Below are 25209 nucleotides of genomic sequence, written 5' to 3'. Positions count from 1 at the left end.
CGTTGGATTTTGGCACGTGCGAGGGTACCACCACTATTAAGCAGTTGGTACGTCAGTCAATGTTAATTCGTGCTTGACTCGGTTAATGATGATGAAATAATTAATAGTTGTGAACGTGGCAGGATCAGGGCGCATCGACGTGAGGGCTGGTTTGTCTCGTATGCACAGCGGTCAAGGCGCGTGACGTTCAGGTTGAGTGGAACATGAGACTAACGGATACTCTTGGGAAAATTTTATGATAAATTATTAGGAATAACTTTTTTCTTTGGAAGATAAAAAAAGCTGTCCATTCATATTTTACAAGGGTAAGTCAAAGTACACTTGGTTCGTGCTCTACTCAAAAATCCACACGAGCAGCATCCCGTAGCGAGCCCACCAGATATATTTTACAAGCCTGAGGTAACCAAGTCAACCAACCCAGCACAGCCCAAGCCCCCGCTGGCCGCTGAGGTACCGGGCACCAACCGGCAAATAAAAAAAAACAAAAAATTTACCCTAAACCTCAGACTCAGAGAATCCCTCACACTTGTCGTCACTACCCTGAACTTATATATATTCCCAACCCCCCTCACTCTTTCCTCCTCCCTGTAACGCTTTCTCCTCTGGGCCCTCTCCCCAGCCAAAGCCATCGTGTCCGTCAATGAAGGAGAAGAAGCCACTGATCGAACGGGCATGGTTCGTCGCCATGGCGACGGCATGCACCACCGCAGGGCTTCTCATCGCCGCCGGATTCGACCGCTCCTCCGACCGGCTCCGACTCTGCCTCCCCTTCAGCCCGTTTCCCCAGGAGGCGGGTGGCCGCTCCGACGCCCAGCTGGAGGCGATCGTCCACTACGCCACCTCGACGGTGGTGCCGCAGCAGTCGCTGGCGGAGATCCGGATCAGCTACGGCGTGCTCCGGCGGCGGGCCCCATGCAACTTCCTCGTCTTCGGTTTGGGCCATGACAGCGTCATGTGGGCTAGCCTCAACCCCGGCGGAACCACCATCTTCCTCGAGGAGGACCCGAAGTGGGTCGACTCGGTTGTCAAGGCCGCGCCCATCACCCTCCGAGCCCACGCCGTCGGCTACCGAACCCACCTGAGCGACGCCGACAGGCTCCTCGAGTCCTACCGGCGGGACCCGGAGTGCGCGTGGAGGGTGGTGGCTCCGACCGGGCTCAGGGCGTCGAGGTGCCAGCTGGCGCTCTCCTATTTACCCGGGGAGGTGTACGAGAGGGAGTGGGACCTGATCATGATCGACGCGCCGAGGGGCTACTACGACGCGGCACCGGGGAGGATGGCTGCGATATACTCGGCGGGGGTAATGGCTCGTGCCCGGCGGGGTCACGGGGAGACCGACGTGTTCCTGCACGACGTTAACCGGAGGGTCGAGAAGGTCTACGCCGAGGAGTTCCTCTGCCGGAAGAACCTCGTCGGGAGCGCCGGCCGGCTCTGGCACTTCAAGATACCGCCGGCGAGGAACGCCAGCCTCGACAACGGGTTTTGTTAAAGAATCCGGAGTTCGCGTTTGGGTCAAAGTTTTTTTTTCATGTTTTTTCTCCTTTTTTTGTTTTTTTTTTCGGGATTTTCTTATCCCGGAGGTGGTATTATCACTTGAAAACGGGTTGGTCAAAGATTTTGGAGCGGGATTTGTGGGTCCGAGACGGGTAGGTGGTGAGACTCGGTCTTGTTGGAGGAAGGTGGTTTGTTTATTTTGTGTGTGAGAGAGAGATGGTTTCTGGTGTCCGGAGATCATGGGCATTAAGAAGAAGTAGGCTTGAAGGATGCCTTTTTGTTTTGCGTTTTTCTTTTTGTTTTTTGTTTTACTTTTGTGTATTTGGCCAACTCCAGAAGAAGGGAACAAATTGATACTCTCTCTTTAGATCTCTCTGTTTTTTTTTACTTGTGTATTTGGTCAACTACAGAAGAAAGGAACAAATTATACTCTCTCTTTCTCTTTCTCTTTCTCTCTCTCTCTCTCTCTAGATATCTCTGTTAAATGGGTGCTAGTTAATCTCATATTATCTTCAGGGTTGGAAAACAAGTCAATTTCTCAGCCCATGTTTGGCTCATAAAGAACTTGTTTGAACTCTGAAAATAAGCTGAACATGTACAACAAGCACTCAGCTTAAATATATATGAACTATTTGATTGCAAAAAATAGATTCAGCAGAAAAATCTAACTGTAATCCTATTTCCTTGGGCTTTAAAGCAATGTATTTTGTTTTTTCGTAAACAAGCCAGCTCAAATCGAGCTCATTATAAGTTCTAACTAGGCTCGACTTGCCAGAGAAATGACCTCGATCGCTTACCAGCCCTAAAAATGATGTCTTAGTCCAATGATGGGATTGAAAGACAAGCCATGATATGAAGCTTTTCTTTACTTAATAAACCACCCTTTTCTTTTTATTATTAGGTCCACAAAAGCTCTCATCTTATGTGAACAGTTACTATGACATCACAGAAAACGCTCCCACTTTACGCAAAGTAGTAAAATTATGATTTACATCGTCCCCCTCTCTCTCCTGCATCAACTGCACATTATGCTCTCTCTCTCTCTCTCTCTCTCTCTCTCTCTCTCTCTCTCTCTCTCTCTCTCTCTCTCCTGCATCAGCTGCACATTATGCATTCCTTGGTGGTCATCCAAACGGGAACCGAGGCTAGAGGCCACCCAGCAATCAAGAACAATATACAAAGAAAAAAAACAGATTAACTTATGCGTTATTTACAAAAAGAGGTCCAACATTTGCATTATTACATTCAACCATCTACTTTTTCTGAATGCATTATTTCTTAAACCTGCTGCCTTAGGTGCAAAAGACGTTCTTGTCACTTTTTATAAAGCAACTCACCTTTTATCATCTTATGGTCTTTTGTTAAACAAATCAATGGAGGGCATTTTAATCACTTTGTTTCTCTCAGCGGAGCTCAACCGATCCATTTTAAGACCCAATGTAACTTTGAAATAAAAGTTATAGCAGCAGTAATAATCAAAATGTTATGGTGCTTTGTTTATATAGCTGATATGTGAGGTGGCTCTTTGTAAATTGCTCGAGTTTGGATGGCTTTAAACTTCATGATAGATAGTGGCAGAAAAAAAAGGGCTTTAGATTTAGAGCCATCTTTTTTTTTTTTTGTATTTGGTTTCAAGTGACAATCTGTCTCCATGGAATCCCAAAAAAATCACAAGTTCCAAATCTGCTTGGTTATCTCAAAGGGGTGTTTTTATCGTGCGTCTTAAGCATCACTGTAATACCCGAAAAATTTAAAGCGGTTCTATATGGTTTGGGCCTAGGATCCGTTACCCGGATCCAAAAGAAAAATATAGATGGGTATTAAAGTATAATAGTAAATAAATTTGTCGAATCCATCGTTGGACCCAAGTGGATCCAACCCATGGATCCACTGTTATTCACGCAACCCGAATCCACCGTTTTTTTAAAACCTCCGGATCCAAATCGCTACCGGATCCAGCGTCGGGGGTCACGGTTCGGACCCGGACCCGGCCCACACCCTGCAAAAAGAAAAAAAAAATTAGGGTTAAAAGGGCAACCCGATATGGGTTGCCCGATAAAAACATATGGGAAGGGGGAAAACCCCCCTCTCCCGATAAATCGTGTTAGGGTTCAATTGAACCCTAACACATCAAGAGATGGAGAGGTGGGGGGAAACACAGCGCAGCCGCTGGGAAGGGGTGGGGTTTCCTTCCTTTTCGGGAGGCCACCCTCCTACAAAGGGGGACCCCCGAACCCCTCTTCCATCCCTCTCTCGCTATCTCTTTTCCTTCTCTCTGTCGATGTCATCGCCAACAACCCCCCCCCCCCCCCCCCCACCCCAACAACCAAGCCGTGGTCACCTGCAACTTTTCCCCTTTGCGAGCTCCGGTGACATCACCGCCACCTTCGCTTCCCCTTTCTCCGGCAGCACCACCCAATGACGAACCTTCTCTCATTCCATTCTCACATTCGTCGGTGAGCAGGAGTTCGGCTGCACCCAGATTCACGGCAGAACGAGAGATCATCAAACAAGTTAGGGTTCTGTGTATTTCCTTTTGGGTATTGAGTGTGCTGGTGTGTGTGTGAGAGTCCAAGAAATCTCAAAACGAAAAAAAGGGCTTTTTGTGTAGATGCAAAAGAATGCGATTTCTGTGAAACTAATCGGTCAATATATTGGGTATCACTGATCAGCTGGAAATCAGGCGGCAGATGTGTGGGTCTGCCTATTTTGCTTTAATTTTTGCATGTGGAATATTGAAGTGAAAGGTCTGGTCTGCGTTAGGGGCATTGGAGAACATGTTCTAGATGTGGGGGTTATGTATAATTTCTGGAATTTGTTAAGATCATGAATGCATGCTTTAAATTTTGCAAGGTATATATATTGTAGCTCTGGAACTGCATGCTCGGGCTTTATATTTGATATTATGACATCTGATCTGCATCTTTTGCTTGGACGTTATGGGATGGTGTTAGTCTAATTTTGGTTTTGGTACTGAAAATTTTGGCTGATTAACCCTCTCAAGTGACATCAATTATTGAACCGTTACTCTCAGCCGTTCTTTATTAAAAATGTGATTCATATGTTTTGAAGAGTAGGTATTAGGATGGGAAATCGAAGTGCTTATTAGGATTATAAATTGATATTGTATGTCCTTATAATTATATATATACGATTGCTAGTGATTTCACAGAATGGATACGATAGGTTGAACATGTCTAACCTTGATATGTGATGTTACATCTATTACATGCTACTAGGAACTGTACTTCCCACATTTAATACACAGCATTCTGTGTTTGCATTCTTCTCCTTTGTGACCAGCAACTTGATATATGATCTTCTTCACATCCATGTGTCTGAATGTAACTTTTCATTTCTGCATTTGAAAACCAATAGCATGCGTCTGTGTTTGTAGGCCTATTTGAATTGGTCTGCAATTTCGGCATGTGAAACCACAACGATAGGTGTTTGGTTTCTTCTGGTAAAGCCAGCTACGTGCCTGAATTTTTGATAGGGTTGGTTTTGGTTAAACGAAAGAAAAGTTTTATGGGGTCGTTGTTCTGCTAGATGTTGATTCAGTCCCTTTTGTTTACTCGACTATATCATCTTTTCTAAAATGCGATGAAATCATTAGGTAGTGAGTTTCGTAGGCTTGATTCGTTCATGAGAATCGAACATATTGCTCCTTAGTTTTTATGAACATCTATATTTGAATCATCTGTAGTTGTTTTCTCTAAGTGACTGAATTTGATTCACAGTATGTAAATAAGTTAGATTATCGATCAATGGAAAATCTACTTGGCAATCAAACGTTATCACTGTTTCCGCTAATGGGACTGGACATAAAGTTGTTTGCTCTTGTCATCAATGTTAATCTATGTGGTTGTCTCATCATATGAATTCTGAAATTTAGTTTGATTAGCCCTGTATGTGATATCAGTGATCCCTAATAAATGAAATCTATAGGTTCATAACAGCATGTGTAGGGATTAGGAATCACCATGCTTATTTTGTGGGATCGTTAAATTTATTTGTAATGGAGTGAAACAATTGATGTCTCTAAATGTACATACCTGGTTGAGGCTTTCTGATCCGTGTGCGTGCGTAGGGAATATTCTCATGTATCTGAAATTTCTGTTATGCGTAATCTGTTGCGGGAAAAATCTCGAAAAAAAAAAACATGTGTAAATGAGAATCTAGGTGGATTTATATTAAGTTAAAATTCAAGTTGACATTTACCTGCATATTCAGTTAAAATGCAAATTCCTAATTAGATGCCTATAGGTTGATGTTCGATTCCATATGAAGCTGCATATTAGTAGATGCTCAATGCCTATGTAACTGCATAGTAAGGGTATGATCAACTTCATACCAAGTTGCATATCAAGCTCATATTCAATGCAAACTTAACTGCATATTAGGTTGTTATTCACTGGTACATGAAGTCATATATTAAACTAATGCTCAAATGCATATTTAGCTGCATAGTAAAATGATATTCAAGTTTATATACTAAGCTGCAAAATTTAGTATGTTTAAAGGCATATTTCTTAAAATGTTCCAATGCCCATTAAGTGTATATCATCTAGGAGGTTCAAATGCCCATTAAGATGTTTATTCTCCAATGTTCTTATGCATGTTAAGTTGTATATTCTTCTGAAGTACTATTGCCTAACACTACATACTTACTGGAAGTATCAAATGCCAACTAAGCTGTATTATCTTGTGGAATGTTCAAATGAGAATGTGTGGGGAAAAGTATCTAGTTGTATTACCAAATCTCTAAGATTTCACTGCATGCTCAATAAAAGACACCAACAATGTCTTTGCTTGTTGACAGAGTTTTTAATACATGCCACCCTTTTTAATACATGGAGGCGTTGTGGCAATTTGCTACTAAAGAATAATAAGGAAGATGAATGATGATTTGATAACCGAACCTATGGGTCGGTTTGTTGTGGATATATGAATGTCCAGCCAGTGTATTGAGGGTCGTACATAGACCATCGAAGTTATGACGTGAATCCACACGAAAATGAAAATATAATATTGTTGTTCGACTGGTTTAAAAGGTACCGGGGCATTCGTGCTTGACTGGTTTAAAGGCACCGAAGCACATTGAGTGGGTTATGCAATCAATATGACAAAGGATTGGGACTGTTATATACCCTTGGTAAAATGACTAAGGTTGGGAATTCTACTGCTGTGGTAGTAGAAGGAAGTTGGGGAAATGCCCTGTACTTCGGGAAATAAATTAAATGAAAAGATTAACCCACTCATATTTCGGGCTTACCTTGGAGAGGGTAGGTGGTACAAAACTCTGGGGACATGTGTTTGTTTTCGAGCGTAAAGCGACTCGTTGGTCCCAGTCCTCAGAGTTGGGGGACCCGGACTACCAAATGTGTCCTAGGTGATAGCTCCATGTACTTCTGCAGAAGTTAGGGATGCATCCTTCTTTGGTTTTGGCCTTTGGGAGATTCTCTCGGTCACTTGCCGCTCCCTTGGGATTTCAGTCACAGTTAGAATGTTCGGGTTAATAAAACAACTTGGAATAATATACCCCCAAACGTTCTCTTCTGTGATGGTTGCCTCGGCCCGTGTGTACCCGCGGGATAAGAAAAGATAAACATCAATTAGAACATGTTAGGTATCACAGTGAGAGGAGTTACTAGGGGGACATGTTTATATTCTCCCAGCATGTTCTGAGCTTGTGATAAAATGACATCCTGCAATTCGTAGATATGAGATAATCAAATGCATATTGCGATTACCACATGTATGTTATGCATGACTGTTATTGTTGTTGTAGAATATGTTTTAATTGCTTAATGCCTTGCTTAATTGTTGTCTTTGTGTTAAATGCTTTAATTGCTGCTGTATAATCTGCTTACTTGCTTAGATATATGTTTGCTACTGTTGTTACATAGCCTTCTTTGTGTGAGTCTTAATAGGCTGAAAATTTACACACGACAACCACATCACATACCTGACGCATGATATACCTGCAAGAAAAATTACAGTTTTCCTACTTAGACGTGGTAGTCTAATTCCAATCAATTTACTATTTTTCAGGTAAAGACTAGGGTTTATGAGCGGCTGCTGGATGAGGCATCGGATCGAGATTTTTAGATTTATTGTTCCAGGGATCGCTTGAGTTTATTGTAAATGTTAACTGTTCATATCATTTAAAACTCTGATGATTTTCATTAATATTGAAATGAAATAAATGTCTTGGTTTTCTCTCCACCGTAATGTCTCGAAATACTTAACCCTATATTCTTTCTTGTTTCTGCTGTTAAAAAAAAAATCCTCTTAAATTTGGGTAAAAATTTCGGGGCGTTACAATCACACTCTCATTGCAAGAATTGGCCCACATACATGAAATGTATTTAATAAGTTTTGGCTATTGTACATCCTCAAGGTGAATGGGATCCAGAGTTTTTTTTTTTGGCATGGTTATCTCAATGATGTGTTTTTCGAAATGCCCTACAATTTTTTAAATCCTCTCGATATTCAAAACTGTAAAGATTCAAATGTAAAGATCACTTTAACCTTCTCTTGTGCAAATTTCTTTTAGATATGTGAATTTTCTTTCAAATATGTGTCCAAGTATTGCATCAAAGATCTATGATAAACTTTGTCACGGATTTTTGACACGGAAAATAAAGTATTTCAGAAAAATATAAAAAATAACAAAAATACTAAACAAAAATACTTTTTCAATACCTTTTTTGCTGAAAAACGATGAGCAAGTGTTGAGATACAGTTCCGATAATGTTTTTAAAACAGGAGATGAACATGCACGGTTACACCTATCTTGATTATTCTATAATATTCTATGACTACCTGCATCAAAAATCTGAAAAAAATAATATAAATGACAAAGATAGATCGAGGTGTTAGTTTTCCAATGCCACCAAGATCATCGTGATATAATGATCAGTTGAAAAGAAACGTTCTATGAAAGATAGATTATTCGGTTGTTTCTGTCTGCATAGCATGCTTTTGTTCTGGTCTTAGAACTAAAAAATAGGAACCCTATAAGGGTTTTCGGTTCTGACTCAAAATAGTAAAATTATAGACCTATGTTTCAGCTTTTCAACAACTATAAAAACATAGATTTTTGCTATCGAATGAGAGAGATACAGATCTAAGAACAAAGACTGTTTTGTAAAAAATATGTGAATTTTCTCATATATGCGGATTTCCTCGTATATATGTAAATTTTCTCTTATATGTGTGTATTTCCTTCTAAACATGTGAATTTCTTCATATATATGCAGATTTTCTCATATATATACATATTTTCTTCTAAATATATGTGAAGTTTCTCCTATATATGCGGATTTTCTTCTAAATATACGTGAAGTTCTTCTTATATATGTAGAGTTTCTTCTAAACATACAAATTTTCTTCTAAAATATGTAAATATGAGAATTTCTTCATATATATGTAGATTTCCTTCTAAACATGTGAATTTTCTCATATATATGTGAATTTTCTCCTAAATATATGAAGATTTTCTTATAAACATGCAAATTTTCTCATATATATATATATATGTGTGTGTGTGTGTGTGTGTGTGTGTGCAGATTTTCTCCTAAATATATATGAAGTTCTTTCTAAATATGCAAATTTTCTCTTAAACAAGTGAATTTTATTTTAAATTATGCAAATAAAAAATTTATCTCATGTAGATTTTCTTCTAAATATGTGATTTTCTCCTAAATATATGTGAAGTTTATTATATATATACGGATTTTACATGTTTAAAAATAAATTTGCATATATAAGAGAAACTTTACATGTTTAGGAGGAAATCCGTATATATATATTTGAAGAAATTCGCATGTTTATGAAAAAATCTACATATATAAGAAAAACTCCACATATATGTAAAGAAATTTACATATTCATATATTTTCTGTAAAATAGTCTTTGTTCTTATATTTGTATCTCTTCAATCCAAGGTCAACCTTGTGTTTTTGTACTCGTTGAAAAGTTGAAATACAAGCCTATAGCTTTATTGTTTTGAATCAGAATTGAAAACCCCTCTAAGGTTTCTATTTTTGAGTTTTAAGACTGGAACAAAAATATATTCCGCAAACAAGAACAATCAAAAAATCTATCTTTCAATGAATATTTCTTCTCAACCGTTCATCAGATTAAGGTGGTCTTGGTGGCGTTGAAAAGATAATGCCCCTATATATCTTTGTACTTTATATTATTTTTTTAGATTTTTAGCACAAGTAACTAAAAAATAGTATAGAATAATCAGGATAAACACAATCGTGTTTGTTCTTCTCTTATTTTAGAAACGCTATCGGGGTTGTATCTTAGCACCCGTTTATCATTTTTCAGCAAATCAAGTGTCATTGAAAATGTATTTTTGTCTAGCTTTTTATTATTTTTGTTTTCTTTCAAAAAAATTTGGGTCAAAAATTAGTATCAAAATCTATCACTGATCTTAGATGCAATACTTAGGCACATATTTGAGAGAAAAATTGTATATCCAAAGGAAATTCGTACATGCAAAGGTTAAAATGAATCTTTTACATTTAAATATTTTCAATTTTGGTCATCGGCCAAATTTTGGCAAATTATAGGATTTTTACATTATGGTTATTTCGCCTTTTTTGAGGACCTTTGACCCTCCAGGTGATGAGATTTAGATCATAAAAGAATGAACGCCTCAAATTAATCTTAAAACCATGTGTTTGGATGAACGGTCTCAGATGCAGTAATTTTCATTTATCTGAAAGCAATATTCTCATGAAATTTCAAGTCTTAGATTTTTAGAAGCTTCCAGTAACTACACTATACAAGGTTAGGTTAGATTAGGTGGACCTGGTGCAGCTACATTATGACTGGACTGGATTTGGACCAATTAGGTCCATTTGACCTTTAAGCCCTTAGTACTTGTTACATAATAAACAGTTCAACACACAAGTGCAAACCTACTAGATGTGTGATCTTCAGAGAGTAAAACTGTATAGGAAGCCCATAAACCAGGATGGATCCAAGATGGCTTTAGATACCGTGATCTATTAAGATCCAACCCATTGGTTGTCCTTTGCTGCTGGAAATTTGATAGAACCTCCTTATTGACTGATGACCATATCTGAAACCTTTGAAAATAAAGCCTTTTCTAAAAGAAGCTCTTGCACCAATACATGTTATAAAGTTTGGGGTTCACGTGTAAGGTAGACCGATTGACTATTTACTTGGATTGAGTAAAGCATTCCACATCCAATTAGCTAAACATGTTGGATTCAATTTTAGTTCTAAAACTGAACTTGAATCCATATCCAGATCGGGCTAGCATTTGAATCAAAGTACATGCAATAGCATACCGGTTGGCTTCAATTAGGAGTGTAACTGGGACGGGTGTACCTGACCCAACCCTATATCCCGAACCAATTATACCTGATATCAGTGGACCCATGGGTTTGAGTCGGTCCAAAATATATACCCGTAGTGAAAACGGATCGGGTTTTGGGTATTAAAAATAAAAAACTGAACCCGAACAGACCCTATTATTTATCTGGACCCAAATGGTTCTCCATATTTTAAACCCGAACCGACCCATACTTGACCCAACTATAAACCTGAACTGATCCATACCTGAACCCGCTTCATACCCAATCCATCTGAAAGTTTATAATTGGTAAATATTATATATTTTATTAAACATTTAAAGATGTTGATAAAATTAGAATTAATATATATTGCATTTTAGCAATCTAAACTTTATTTATTTTTTTCTATACTTCATATTGTCCTTTTGTCGTTGAAATTGTTAGACTGAAGTGAATCCCAGAATAGTACTCGAGAACTCATATACATTTTGAATATGATATATCTTTATTTTTTTTGTTTCAACTTAAAATGTTTTGTTGGCATGGATATATTATTTTTGCATTGGGATTTTCACATTATTTAGAACAGTTATTAAGCTTTTATTTTGTTAGCATATAATCTTCTTAATAAACAGTTCATTCCATTAATTTACACATTTTTTATTAACAGGTTCATTCCATTAATTTATATATTTTTTATTAACATGTAATTAAATCTAGACCCAAGCTGAAACCCAAACCCATTAAGACTGGAACCATTGATACTCAAACCAGTTAATCCAATCATATCCAAACCCGTTAACCCAATCATACCCAACCCGATTATACCCAAAACCGTTAACCCATATGGGATAACAGTTTCTCACTATACCCACAAATTAGATTGGGTCGGGTTTGGGTCGTACTTTTAGAACTGATTCAGAAATACCCGACCCGCTTGCACCCATAGCTTCAATAACTTGTTGAATCTGGATTAATAGCGGTTCCACATCAAAAAATTGACCTATAAATAAGGACAAAACATTTTTAACATAATCACTTCGAATTCAATCAACGTTCCCTCCGTTACACTTGAAAAAAAAAACTCCCAGCAAATTGACCTTAAAGTCAGACGCATGCAAACAGTAGTATCAGCAGACCCCCAAAAGAAACTCGCCTTATCATCCTCTCTCCCACCTCTTTGTTCAGAGATCTCAGCAACACGTCCAAGACTGCCTCCAAAAACACCCTATTCAACCATTTCCACCCCAAAGCCCCATAGATGTCAAACCCACACCTACTACTATGCTTCATCATCCACCATCATAGAACTCATACAGAAGGATCTAAGATTCCTCAGGAATCTCATCCCAACCAGCTTACCATGAACCCTCTTGATGTTCAGAATGATAAGCATTGAAAGCTCAGTCTTACAACTCCAGGGTCACAACTTACAAGGCTTAGCATGATCGGTTCGTTATGGGAGCATATGACCTGCTGCTATGAGCGAAGGGACAGGCCTCCTGTGGTTTCAATGGCACCCTTCGCAACTCCGAACGTGAATCAGCAATAAGGAGGCTCCCCTACTGGAACTACATGATCAAGAATTGGGACATGGTGCTTGGCCCAACTGGAGATAGACGAGATGCACCAGATTGGACACAGCAGCCATCTCTAGTGCAGTTCTCATTGCAAGAATTGGCATCAGCCTGAAAACGATAACAATCGTCACTAGTTCATGGTGTCGACCAAAGAGTTGAAAGGTGGTAGTCATGGGAGTTCTTATGTGAGAATTTGGACGTCTGCAAAGAGGAAACTCTGGCGTGCTTCCATTTTAAATGTTTCCTATCCAACACTGATATCTGCGTACGATATAATACATGCCCTGCAGCAGGAAAACTTTGTAGTGGAGGACCTGCAACACAATTTAGAATCTTGCTCAGCTCCAGACCAGCGTAGTGCATGAACAAAGTAGAAGTAATACAGTTGCATTATGGCTATGCACAAACCATGAAACACACCATCCAATCCAGCCACCTCCTATAGTTTTACCTTGTAGTATCTTAATTTTGCTCTGATGTCAAGGGCTACATACAATAGGCAGAACTGGTGAGGCAGAATTTATATTAGCAGGCTGCATCTGCTACAAAATTTGTCAAAACAACAAGGCTGTTGTTTTCCTATATCAACTCTTTGTCGTCTTTTTGGATGGGATAGTTTGAATATCATGGTAATTTTACAAATTATTAGAATATCAGTGAAAAGACATCAACCAAAAAAAACTGCTACCATAATGATCGTAATAATCAACTTGAAGGTCACATCCTTTCACATTACAAAGAGAAGGGAAAACACACACTTCGAGGAGCTCCAGACGTTTCACCATAATGGACTTCATTGGATCCCCTTAAAATTTCCATCATTTCCATTTGATGCTCCATCACAACCCCCTGCATCTTGCCGCTGTAGGACAGAAGACCAAAACTTGCACTATGACAAACTGAAAATGGTGGACATGATCCACAGGTAATGCAGATATAACCCAAAATTGAAAGGAGAGAAAAAGGAAGCAGTTGATCAACAACACATTCTAGGACATTATGGGCGCTCAAAGAGAGAGCTTGTATTTGGCAGCAGTATTAGAATCTTCCATCTCAAGATTTCATGAGTTAATGAAATTTGCATCCAATAATGTTAGTATGTTCATAGAGAGTTATCTCTAGATACTCTCCATATATTCAATGGATGCAAAATGGACTTTTACAAATTTGAGGTTGAATAATGTGAGACTATCTGAACTATGGTGTATGAGATACAAGAAAATCTTTGTTCATGTCACAATCCACAATCATCAGCAATTTCAGCAACTGACACTGTAAGGATGTATCGTAGCCACAACCATATCCGGACATCCTTGTCTATGACTAAGCTATTATTGCAAACAGCTCTACTAAGGTCTTCCATACAAATAATTCACACATCTATTGATCAATTATGTAGATGAACCTGTTACATTGACTAATCATCCTCAGATTCTTCTCACATCAGGTCCAGAAGACCACAGAACCCTTCAGACAAGCTTCTTTAAAATTAGTTAGCTACACAAAGGACTCTTCTAGCAGGAGAGTGAAGAAAGTCGGCTACTCATGCCAATGTTGCAAGACACATCTTCTAATTCAAGTCTGAGTTGACAGACACTATTGACGACATGTTGATTTTCAATATTTACATCCTCGTTGCAATGATTATATAGCTAAAGAGAGACTCTAACTCGAATATATGACCATTTGCCAAACAAAGAAACGCATAACAAATTAACAAGAGTTTTGACAGCAATATGGCTCAATATGGTTTGATATATATATATATATATATATATATATATATATATATATATATATATATATATATATATATATATATATATATATATCAAACCATCAAGAACTGAAGCAACTAATGAACTTCAAATACACACAATAAATGACAGCAATATGGCTCATCTTTTTGTTCTCTTCAAGATGTACTTGTTCTAACTTTATTGTAGAACACCAATGAGTTCCCACTTGAATGAAACAGGTTTCATGCCATCAGAATTCTACTTATATATTGCATTCAAACAAATAATACATTAACATTGTCGTTTGGAACATTCTCTTGAGCTCTAGACATGAGAGAAATATCATCAACAGCAAACAGGCAATCAAAGCTAAGTATGATTTTCAAGCACAACAAAATAACCAAATGAGAATAAAATTTTAATGTGAACATGGGATCGCTGGCCAACTTAAGCCTCAGCATTTATCATACAATAAAAGTTTGAATTAGTGAACCCATAAGAAAACATGTTCATAGACTTTACCATTCTTTTGCTTATGTGTGGTTGTAACTTAAAGCACGGCTCAGGAGCATCTGCAGAAGCATCTCCAGTCTTGAACTTTCTTCTTTCAACCTCAAACTCCCTTCGAGATTCCTTCCTTGAACCTGATTGCCAAACCCTTCCAAAGTTTGGGAGCCAGTCAGTATCCGAAGGATTCACGGCCTCCCCTCTTCTTTCTTTGTCAAGTTCAGCCTTTCTCTTCTCTGCCCATGCTGCTCGAACCCGCTCAGGCTTCCTCCGCTTTTGGGACCTTGCTGACTTATGTGATTGAGAAGCGCTGTTACCTGTGGAATTTTCTGCTCTGACTATGTAAGTTGTTTCAAGATCTCCATTCACCTCTAGCCAAGGAGGAAGGGCTCCTGAGTGCACGTTTGAAGTCTGATCTCCAGGGAGGGGATGAAGCCGGGTCAAATTCTCCAATGCTAAGTGCCCAAAAAGAAAATGAATGAGAAACAAGATACCTCCACTGTCAAGTAAATGTGTGAAAAGGATCTCATTTTAATATGCATTAACGAAGTTACCCATGAAATCATTATTTCCACCAACAAGTCCTTGTGTTGTACCATAAGAGGAATACAATCCCAAAGCACCACCACTTCCACCGTTTATTTTATTAACCTGGATAAGCAACTTAGGTAAATAACAAGAAAAATGCATGCCCATAAGACGACGGGAAAAGAGAATGCAACTCAAATTTTACAGGCATGTTAGACATTACAACCAATCATGTTAAATCAAAAACTCATGATTTGGAAAAGCTAAAAGTATATATATATATATATATATATATATATATATATATATATATATATATATATATATATATATATATATATATATATATATATATATATATATATATATACAACAACAACTACACCTTCATCCCAAAACAATTGGGGTCGGCGATATGAACCAACAAAGAAAATCATTCTGGGTCTTCCACATGAATCCTTCTCCTCCATTCATTTCTATCCAATGCCATGTCATCGGTGAGGTTCAAAGCATTCATATCCTTTCCTATCACCTCCATCCATGTCTTCCTAGGCCTACCCCGACCTCTTTTAACTAATATATTTTCCCATTTCTTCATCCTTCTAACTGGAGCATCATTAGGCCTTCGTCGAATATGTCCAAACCACCGTAAACGATTCTCTCTCATCTTATTTTCAATGGGTGCAACGCCTACCTTCTTACGTATCTCCTCGTTCTGAATCTTATCTTTTATTGTATTTCCACACATCCATCTCAGCATACGCATCTCAGCTACACTCATTTTTTGAATATGATGTCTCTTGGCAGCCCAACATTCCGTACCATATAGTAAAGCGGGCCTAATAGTCGTCCTATAAAACTTTCCCTTCAACCGCAATGGCATTCTACGATCGCACAACACTCCAGTTGCACTCTTCCATTTCATCCACCCAACCTTTATCCTATGATTTACATCTCCATCAATTTCTCCATACTTTTGAATGATAGATCCCAAATATTTGAAAGAATCATCCACCGGTATTTCTTGCTCACCAAGCTTCACTACACTCCCATCTCTATTTCGTTGCTTACTAAATCGACATTCCATGTATTCTGTCTTACTCTTACTCAACTTAAAACCTCTTGCTTCCAATGTCTGTCTCCATAATTCTAACTTAGCATTAACCCCAGCTCTAGACTCATCAATCAAAACAATATCATCAGCAAACAACATACACCACGACACATTTTCTTGAATTAATCTCATAAGCTCATCCATCACTATAGCAAATAGGAAAGGGCTTAAAGCAGATCCTTGATGTAACCCAACCGTTATAGGAAAATTGGTTGTCACCCCTCCACAAGTGCGGACATTGGTTACTACTCCTTCATATATATCTTTAATTATACTAATGTACTTGAGAGAAACACCTTTCTTCATCATTGTCCACCAGAGAACGTCCCTAGGTACTCTATCGTGAGCCTTCTCCAAATCAAAAAAAACCATATGCAAATCTTTGTTCCTCTCTCTATTTCTCTCAATAAGTTGTCTAAGAAGATGTATAGCTTCCATAGTAGATCTTCCAGGCATAAAACCAAATTGATTCTCCGATATCATGACAACTTTCCTCAACCTAGACTCAATCACCTTCTCCCAAAGTTTCATAGTATGACTCATGAGTTTTATACCACGATAGTTTGTGCAATCTTGTATATCACCCTTATTCTTATATAGAGGCACCAAAGTACTCTTCCTCCACTCATTAGGCATCTTATTTGTCCGCCAAATCTTGTTAAAAAGATTTGTCAATCATTCTAAGCCTTTATCTTCCAAGCATTTCCAAGCCTCGATAGGTATACCATCTGGGCCAACTACCCTTCTTGATTTCATTTTCTTCAAAGTCTCTGCAATTTCTTTCTTTTGAATCTTGCGCATGAAATCACGATTCATCTCATGAAAAGGAATGGAAAAGTCTCCAAGATCCTCAGCATGACTTTCATTAAATAGCTTATCAAAATAATCTTTCCATCTCTCCTTAATCTCCTCATCTTTGACTAAAACCCTTTGCGTTTCATCTTTGATACATCTAACCATACCCAGATCCCTCGATTTCCTATCTCTCATTTTTGCAATCATATAAATATCCTTCTCACCTTCTTTGGTATCCAACTTGTCATAAACCTCCTTATATACCTTATCCCTCACGTTCCGAACTACTTTTTTAGCTTCCTTCTTTGCTATCATATACTTCTCCAAATTCTCATTATCACGACTTTTACTTAGATTTCTATAACACTCTCTTTTGACCTTAATAGCTAATTTGACATCCTCGTTCCACCACGATGTATCCTTACCTAGCGGTGCACCGCCTTTAGACTCACTCAATACCTCCTTAGCCACCTTTCTCATGCCACCCGCTATCTTATTCCACATAGATTCTGAATCCTCCTCGAGACACCAATCAACGTCCTTAACTACCCGATCTACAAACATTCTTTGTTTAGCTCCTTTCAGTGCCCACCACTTAATTCTAGGATCTATCATATGTCTATCCCTTTTGCGGCATTGTCTAATTCTAAGATCTAAAATTAAGACTCTATGTTGTGTAGCTACACTTTCTCCCGGTATAACCTTACAATCGATGCAACAACCCCTATCTCTCTTTCTAAGTAGGAAAAAATCTATCTGACTCGTATTAACCCCACTTTTAAATGTTACTAGGTGAGACTCCCTCTTCCTAAACCAAGTGTTTGCTAAGATCATATCATAGGACAAACCAAAATCTAAAATCCTTTCTATATATATATATATAATTGATCAAAGCAAGTTCACCATTTCTGGAGATGCAAAACCCAAGCCTTCTCGAGTATGTTGACCATTCATATAAGCTGCACATTCATCAAGCTGGTTAAACAAATAGAACAACCACTTCATGGAAAAGGCTAAAAACCATAAACATGCAAGAAGGAACACCATCTTAGCCATGTGAGAAAAAAGGAAAAAACAGGAAAGGCTCTAACCGATCATTTGTTGGTTGGTGCTGCAATTTTGAAATTAAGTACAATATGAGAGAAGAGTAGAGAATATAAAGTTGATTTTCTTGAAATAAATATCCATCATGTATTGAAAACTTTTGAGTCATGGGGATATCTATTTATAATGCAATTCTTCTAGATGTTCTTAAAATTAGAATAGGACGGGTATAGCTTCTGACAATTCTCAAATCCTATAATCTGAACAAACATAGTAGTAAGGCGACTATTCTTTTGATTAAGTGCATCAACTACCTTTTTAAGAGTTCTAGATTGATGCCTAATTGTGAAGGTAAACTCTTGCAAGTGGCTAACTCACTTAGCATAACGAGTACTTAGCTTTTGTTGACTATTAGGGTATTTTAAAGCTTCATGGTCAATGTACAAGACAAATTTCTTGTAAATGAGGTAATGCCTCCAATAACAAAGGGCTTGTACCACTATATAAAACTATAAATCATATATGGGGTATTGGCATTCAACGTATGTCAGTTTTTCACTAAAGAAAGGTTAAGGGCAATGATTTTTTCTCAAAATCGTACCAATTTTTACATGAGAGGCATCACACTCAACCTCAAATACTTTTGAAATGTTTGAAAGATCTAGGACAATGGCATGGGTCATCTTCTGCTGAATAAGCTGAATAAGCTAAAGAGCCTTATCAGTTGCAAGCGTCCATCAAAATACAGTACCCTTAAGACATTTCGTAATAGGAGCCATAATGATACTAAAATTTAAAATGAACCCACGATAGAAGGTTGTCAACAGATAAAAGCTATGAAAATCCCCAAAGGTTTTAGGGGTTGGCCAATCAACTATTTCATACACCTTTGAAGGGTCAGCTTTAACTCCTTCAGATGACACAATAAATCCTTAAAAAATGAGACTAGACATCGAAGGCACATTTTTTTGGCATTCACATACAATTTCTTCCTACATAATGTTTTTAAAACTTGCCTCAAGTGTGACACATGTTCCATCTCAGTAGGGTTATAAATAAGAATATTATCAAGTACACAACCACACATTTTTCTATAAATGATCGAAGCACCTATGTCACAACATTCATATATAAAAAGTATTGGATGCATTGAACAAACCAAAAGGCATGATCATCCACTCATAGAGACCATCTCGCATTTTGAAAGTTGTCTTACATTCATCTCCTTTGCGAATACAAATTATATAATAACCACTTTTTAAAACTATTTTTGAGAAGGCCCTAGAACCAACAAGCATGTCTAGCATATTGTCAAGTCGATGAATAAAAAAATGATATTTCACAGTAATCATGTTTATCGTTCAATTGTTGATACACACGAGCTTGGATCTATCCTTCTTTGGAGTAAGCAAGGCCAAAATTGTACAAGGACTCACACTCTCTTGAATGAAGCCCCTTTATAGTAACTCCCTAACTTGTCATTGTAACTGTGCATTATCTACAGGATTCATGTGGTACGTAGGCAAGTTTGGAAGACTAGCTCCAGTAACAAGGTCTATGACATGCTAGACCAACCTCATAAGAGATAACCCATCAATTAACTCATCGAACATGATGTCTGAGAACTCCAAAATAAGAGGTGCTATAACATCTAGAACACAAGGAATAACATTGCAAACCTCTTTTGCAACTAGGGCATAACAATAACCATTGACATGGCAAGCATCTAATAATTCCTTTTATGACAAACCAACCAGTCCTATAGAGTTGACTGGTTTGCCTACCTTAGGAAACTCAGACTCCTTGATGGGCAAAAAAATGATCTTCTTGCCATGAAACATAAAATAGTATGTGTTCTTGTGGCCAATATAAATGGTTTTCGTGTCGTACTGCCAAGGGTGACCCAACAAGATGTGACATCTATCAATGTGTACCACATCACACCATACTTCATCGATATAGTATTGCCTCGTAGTTAATTTCATAAGACACCTACTGGTGATAGGAACCTTATTTCCGCGCTTGAACCATGCCATTTTATACAGACAGAGATGTTTTTCAGTTTTCAAATTTATCTCAACCATTTTTTAGGAAACCATGTTCTCACAAGCCCCACTATCAACTATGATGTCACATACATGGCCCTCACACTTGCAATGGGTACAAAAAATATTATTTTGTAGTCATCTGTTGTTTGTAGGGGTACGAGGAGTTGCTAACGTGGGATGTATGGAGAAGAGGTTCAAATGACCACCATTAAATTTAACAACTTCCTCATCTAAAGTACCACCACTGTCAGACCCATTTACAACCTATATATCAACATGCTCAGACTTATTATTGTTTTGGTCTTGATCAATTAATGTGTGTTATTGGTTAGGGTAAGACATTGAGAAGCTAAATGTCCCAACCCTTAACAATGGAAACAATAGGTTGCTTGATCTATAGAGTGATTGTAGGACCCAGTGTTAAAGACGGATCCTAAATCCTCAGCTTGTGTTGGGGATTTATAACTCTCCTTCTATAGACACAATTTTTATGATGCACAAGTGCTAATATTTAGGAAAAAACACTTTCTTAGGTTATAAGGTAAAAATCCTAAAACCTAGTCATTTTCTACCCTAGTTTAGGAAAAACTCAAAAGTTAGGAATAATGTTTAGAATTTTAGAAAAAAACCTACCAAAATATAAAAAATGCCCAAAATAAAATAAATTCTCCAATTTTTGGGCTTTATCATTTGGTAGGTTTGTCGTCCATTAGTTTTGTTGTTCAGACATAAGGACGATAAAGAACTTTGCCATCTGTTCTTGGGATGGCAAATCACTTTGTCATCCGATCGCTGGGACATCAAAGCACTTTGTTGTTCGTTCTCTGAGACGACAAAACACTTTATCGTCGATCTTTGGGATGACAATACACTTTGTCATCTGTTCTTGGGATGAAAAAAGGATTTTGTCATCTGTTCAGCCTAACATAAGGATAAGCCTTAAGAGGTGTGTCCCAATCCTACTCAAATTCCTCATGTAACCATGACTCTTCTTGGATGAGCTTTATCCCCTCTTTGGGATAAGCACAAATCCATTTGGGTTGGATTCGAATTCATAAAACACCTTGACCTATATCTCATTGACGATTCTTATAAATAAGGGTTGACCCCTAGAGTTTGAATTGATATGAAAATCTCTTGTCTGAGTATCAACCCTAGAGAGAATGCATACCATAGCCATGCCTTCACTATGATCCTCTCTTAGCTCGATCCATAAACTGGCATACCTATACAAAGGTGTTGTTGAAACCATTGCAACAACCATCATACCTACGTGAAGGTGCTGCTAAACCGAAGAGGAGCCTAAAAGACAAGTGAACCTAAAGTTCGAAAAAGGTAATTCTCATATCAATTTGCTTGTTTATTCTAGTTTTTATATTCAGTCTTTTATTATTTGTTTCGTAAATACTTATACATGATCTTGTTTGCATATCTCATTTTGCGTTGAGTAAAATCTTGAATCTGGGTTTTCTCGATAATGAGCTATGAGAATTAAACATACTTTTGCTTCACCTTCTCATAGAGAATGACGGTCGAGGCCTGAAACGAGTGTCTCATATCTTTTAAACGAATTTGAAAAGAGTTTTGCAAAACCAAGGTAAGTGCATAATTATTTTAACACAAGATTTCTGTTAATAACACAGGGATAAGCCTTAAGAGGTGTGTCATAATCCTACCCAAACTCCTCATGTAAGCAAGACTCTTCTTAGATGAGCCTTATCCCCTCTCTGGGATAAGCACAAATCTATTTGGGTTGGATTCGAATCCAGAAAACTCTTGACCCGTATCTCATCCATGTTTCTTATAAATAAGGTTGACCCCTAGAGTTTGAATTGATCTTGAAATCCAATGTATGAGTGTTAGCCCTAGAGAGAAATCATACACTGGCCTTGCATTAACTCTAACCCTTTCTCAGCTCAATCTTTAAACTGTCATACATACGCAAAGGTGTTGCTAACGCCATTGCAACAACCATCGTACCTACGCGAAGGTGTTGTTGAACTGAAAAGGAGTCTAAAAGACAAGTAGACCTAAAGTCCAAAAAAAATAATTCTTAGATCAATTTGTTTGTGTATTCTAGGTTTTATATTTGTTATCTTTTATTATTCATTTCGTAAATACTTAAACACAATGATCTTATTTGCATATCTCATTTTGTGGGAAGTGGAATCCTAAATTTGGGATTTCTCGATATTGAAATTTGAACTGTGATATTCGAACCTACTTCTAATTTACCTTCTCATGGAGAAGGACGACCAAGGCTTGAAATGAGTATCCCACATCTTTTAAAAGAATTTAAAAAGGAATTTGCAAAACAATCGAGTACATATTTTCTTTTATCACAAAATTTTGGTTAACAGTTTTTGGCGATCATGATGGGATGTCATATTTTTTTAATTTCTCTAGTAAGAAGTACATTATTAAAGATTTTGGGTCCTAACGAGCCCAACACCTTCGAGATTTGAGTATTTCAGATTCAAACAACAAAACCCTTTTGTCGCCCATCCTTTGTCGTCTACTGATTCTATTGTCTGATATACTCGATCGCCCATAGGAATTGTTATCTATTTTTTGTCATCCGCAGAGTTTGCCATCCAAGAGGTTTGTTGCCCGCAAAGTTTGCCATCTACAGGCCCTCTGTCAGCATAGTCTACCGTATGTAGGTTTGTCATCTGGTCTTTGTCGTCCATTGAGTTTGCCATCTGGTAGGTTTGTTGTCTGCAAACCCTGTACCTATATACTTTGTTGTTCGCATAACTTATGTAACGAGGCTGAAATGTGTGTAGCATGGTTTAGGGCATCTAGAACTACCCCACCCACTTGAAATAAGGAGAACTGTAAAGCCCCAAAATTTTAACTTGTGATTTCGAAAACGTTGATGAAAAACCTTCCAAGATAAGAGTTTTTTTACTTTTAAAATCGACAATGGAAGCAATTTAGAAAGGAGCACAAGTTACCAAATTTTGGGTACGTTAGCAGTAAAATCATCATTTCTCATAGAACAACTAATCAAAGGAAGTGAGAAAACAAAACAATAAATTATTAATAAAATCTGCAGTTTATTACAAAATGTGCATTTTCCCACTATCCAATAATCTAAAAAAAAATCAAAACTCAGAGCCAAGACGCCAACAGAAAGAAGGAAAATCTTGAGCCATGTTGCATCACGCCATCGGCCGCCTGTGAAGTCTTACTCATCACCTGCCCAAGAAATGAGTTAGTTTTATAACAAACTAGTAGGTACACGAATAAATAATGTAGAATAAAATAAAGCAGGGCATTCATGAGATAAGAAATTTATTATATTAAAAGCAACAAGTACAATATGCAATCTATTTTAGTAGGTGCAACATATGCAAAGATCTATTGTTTTGCAACAGATATACCAATAACATTTCAAGTAGTACAAATCTCAATCATGTACAACTTATTATGAAAGGGATATTCTTTAAGTTCTGACATTAACTGGTCTATGGGTACACACAGACGTGAAACGTAGAAACAACCGAGACCAATCCTGGGGTTTATTATGTCAGGTGTTTTTCATTAACCCGGATGGCTGGCTGAGTCCGCTCATAAAGGGGTGGTTAGTGACCAAGAGAGTAAATCCCCAAAGGTATTTGTGGCTTATGAATGCATCAAACTTCTGCAGAAGTACCTGAGAGTTACCACTAAAGAGAATTTATGGTAATCCCAATTCTCCTAACTCCGATGACTAGGGAAGCCAAGTCTTTTGCCTGTGTGGTGGTTGTTAACAACCTGTCAATTGAAGTTTTTGTATCATCCATCATCTCCCTTGATGAACTGTGAAGGTCAAATAGGTACGATGGGGGTTTCATAACCGCCGCCCCACTCTACATGCTCTGGTCTATTAGACCCACTCGGGCATCTTGCTTGTGAAGGTGAGTTGTCACCATTTATGTGATCTCAGCATTGTGTTATATGCATGCTTTGAGGTTGCCACAACCTCATCATCCAAACATTGTAACACCAACGTGACGTACTTGTCTAAAAGTATGGTTGTACCTGCCTGCAGGTACGATTACGATAAAAGGGCAATCATTTAATATCTTGCAATTTCTTTAGTTCATACATGACATGCATTACTCTTTGAGCATTTGGCCTGTGGAGGGCGACATCTTTATTTTAATTATTTTAATAAAGTGCTTATTGTACACTTTGAGGTACTCAATGACCTCTCATACTTCTTATCATAATATATATATCATACTTGTCTTAAGGTCCGATTACGATAGCAACTTGTGGGTTTCTCAAAGGATAACCCATTACAGTATTTCATAGAATCAGTAATACACTTAGCATGCTCGATCACTACCAAACAAGAATTTTCAGACAAGTTTTGGGATCGCTGTGGATCCCATCATTTCCTCCGAGTAACTGACTCGGGGTACTTTTAGTTGCCTCTGGCAACGCACAAATGAAATATTCATTTTAAAAGCAAGATTTCGTGCTCAAGAAGTCGGCCTTGTACCAAGACGATCCACTTCTCAAGATTTTAGAGCATATACCCAATTTTGCATCTTTTCGAAAAGCACAAAATATGGTACACGCACATGCACACCCTACGAGGCTTACCTGAGGGCGACAACAAGATCTAACATGTAATAATAAACAAAGCATCTACAGTGCAATCACAACACTGAGCAAGTACAAAAATGCAGTAACAAGAATCATTGTAGAAATGAGCCTACCCATATAGCAAACATCAAGTATGTAATTTTAAAATAGTAGAAATGAGAAAATACAAAACAGGCAATCACAAGTTATATTGTTCTACATGTAAGCATGTATGAAAAATCAATTATTCTATCTCAGAATTCTTATACTTTGATTTATTCATCCAAAATCCTCGTGCAACTTTCTTCTACCTCGGGATGTTGTGTAGTTACATGCGCCTACGAGTGTAGATGATACGAGGCTCGGGCCATAGAGCACAAATGGGACCTGTTGTGTAAATCTGCAAGTGTGAACGTTATTATGCCATAGTTGTAAAAAGAA

The 25209-nt window shown here is 37.8% G+C and overlaps 2 protein-coding genes across 2 annotated transcripts; one reads left to right on the top strand and one right to left on the bottom strand.

Annotated features, from left to right (window-relative positions):
* Window positions 1-592: 592 nt before the first annotated feature.
* LOC149840539 (arabinogalactan O-methyltransferase 2-like) lies at window positions 593-1489 on the top strand. Its single transcript, XM_090005088.1, has one exon. It carries the CDS (start codon window positions 641-643, stop codon window positions 1487-1489), a length of 849 nt encoding a protein of 282 aa, XP_089861214.1. The 5' UTR covers window positions 593-640.
* Window positions 1490-13117: 11628 nt separating this feature from the next.
* LOC149840538 (TITAN-like protein) lies at window positions 13118-18213 on the bottom strand. Its single transcript, XM_090004466.1, has 4 exons — window positions 18190-18213; window positions 15216-15312; window positions 14677-15116; window positions 13118-13277 (listed from the first exon to the last, which is right to left on the bottom strand). The coding sequence occupies exons 2-4, from the start codon at window positions 15217-15219 to the stop codon at window positions 13209-13211; spliced, it is 513 nt and encodes a 170-aa protein (XP_089860592.1). The 5' UTR covers window positions 15220-15312; window positions 18190-18213; the 3' UTR covers window positions 13118-13208.
* Window positions 18214-25209: the final 6996 nt, after the last annotated feature.

Source organism: Nuphar pumila, chromosome 4 (assembly GCF_984573655.1).
Source record: "Nuphar pumila chromosome 4, dmNupPumi1.hap1.1, whole genome shotgun sequence".
NCBI classification, from domain to species: domain Eukaryota; kingdom Viridiplantae; phylum Streptophyta; class Magnoliopsida; order Nymphaeales; family Nymphaeaceae; genus Nuphar; species Nuphar pumila.
The sequence above is the reverse complement of the archived record's forward strand: the minus strand, read 5'-3'. Positions and strand labels throughout refer to the sequence as shown.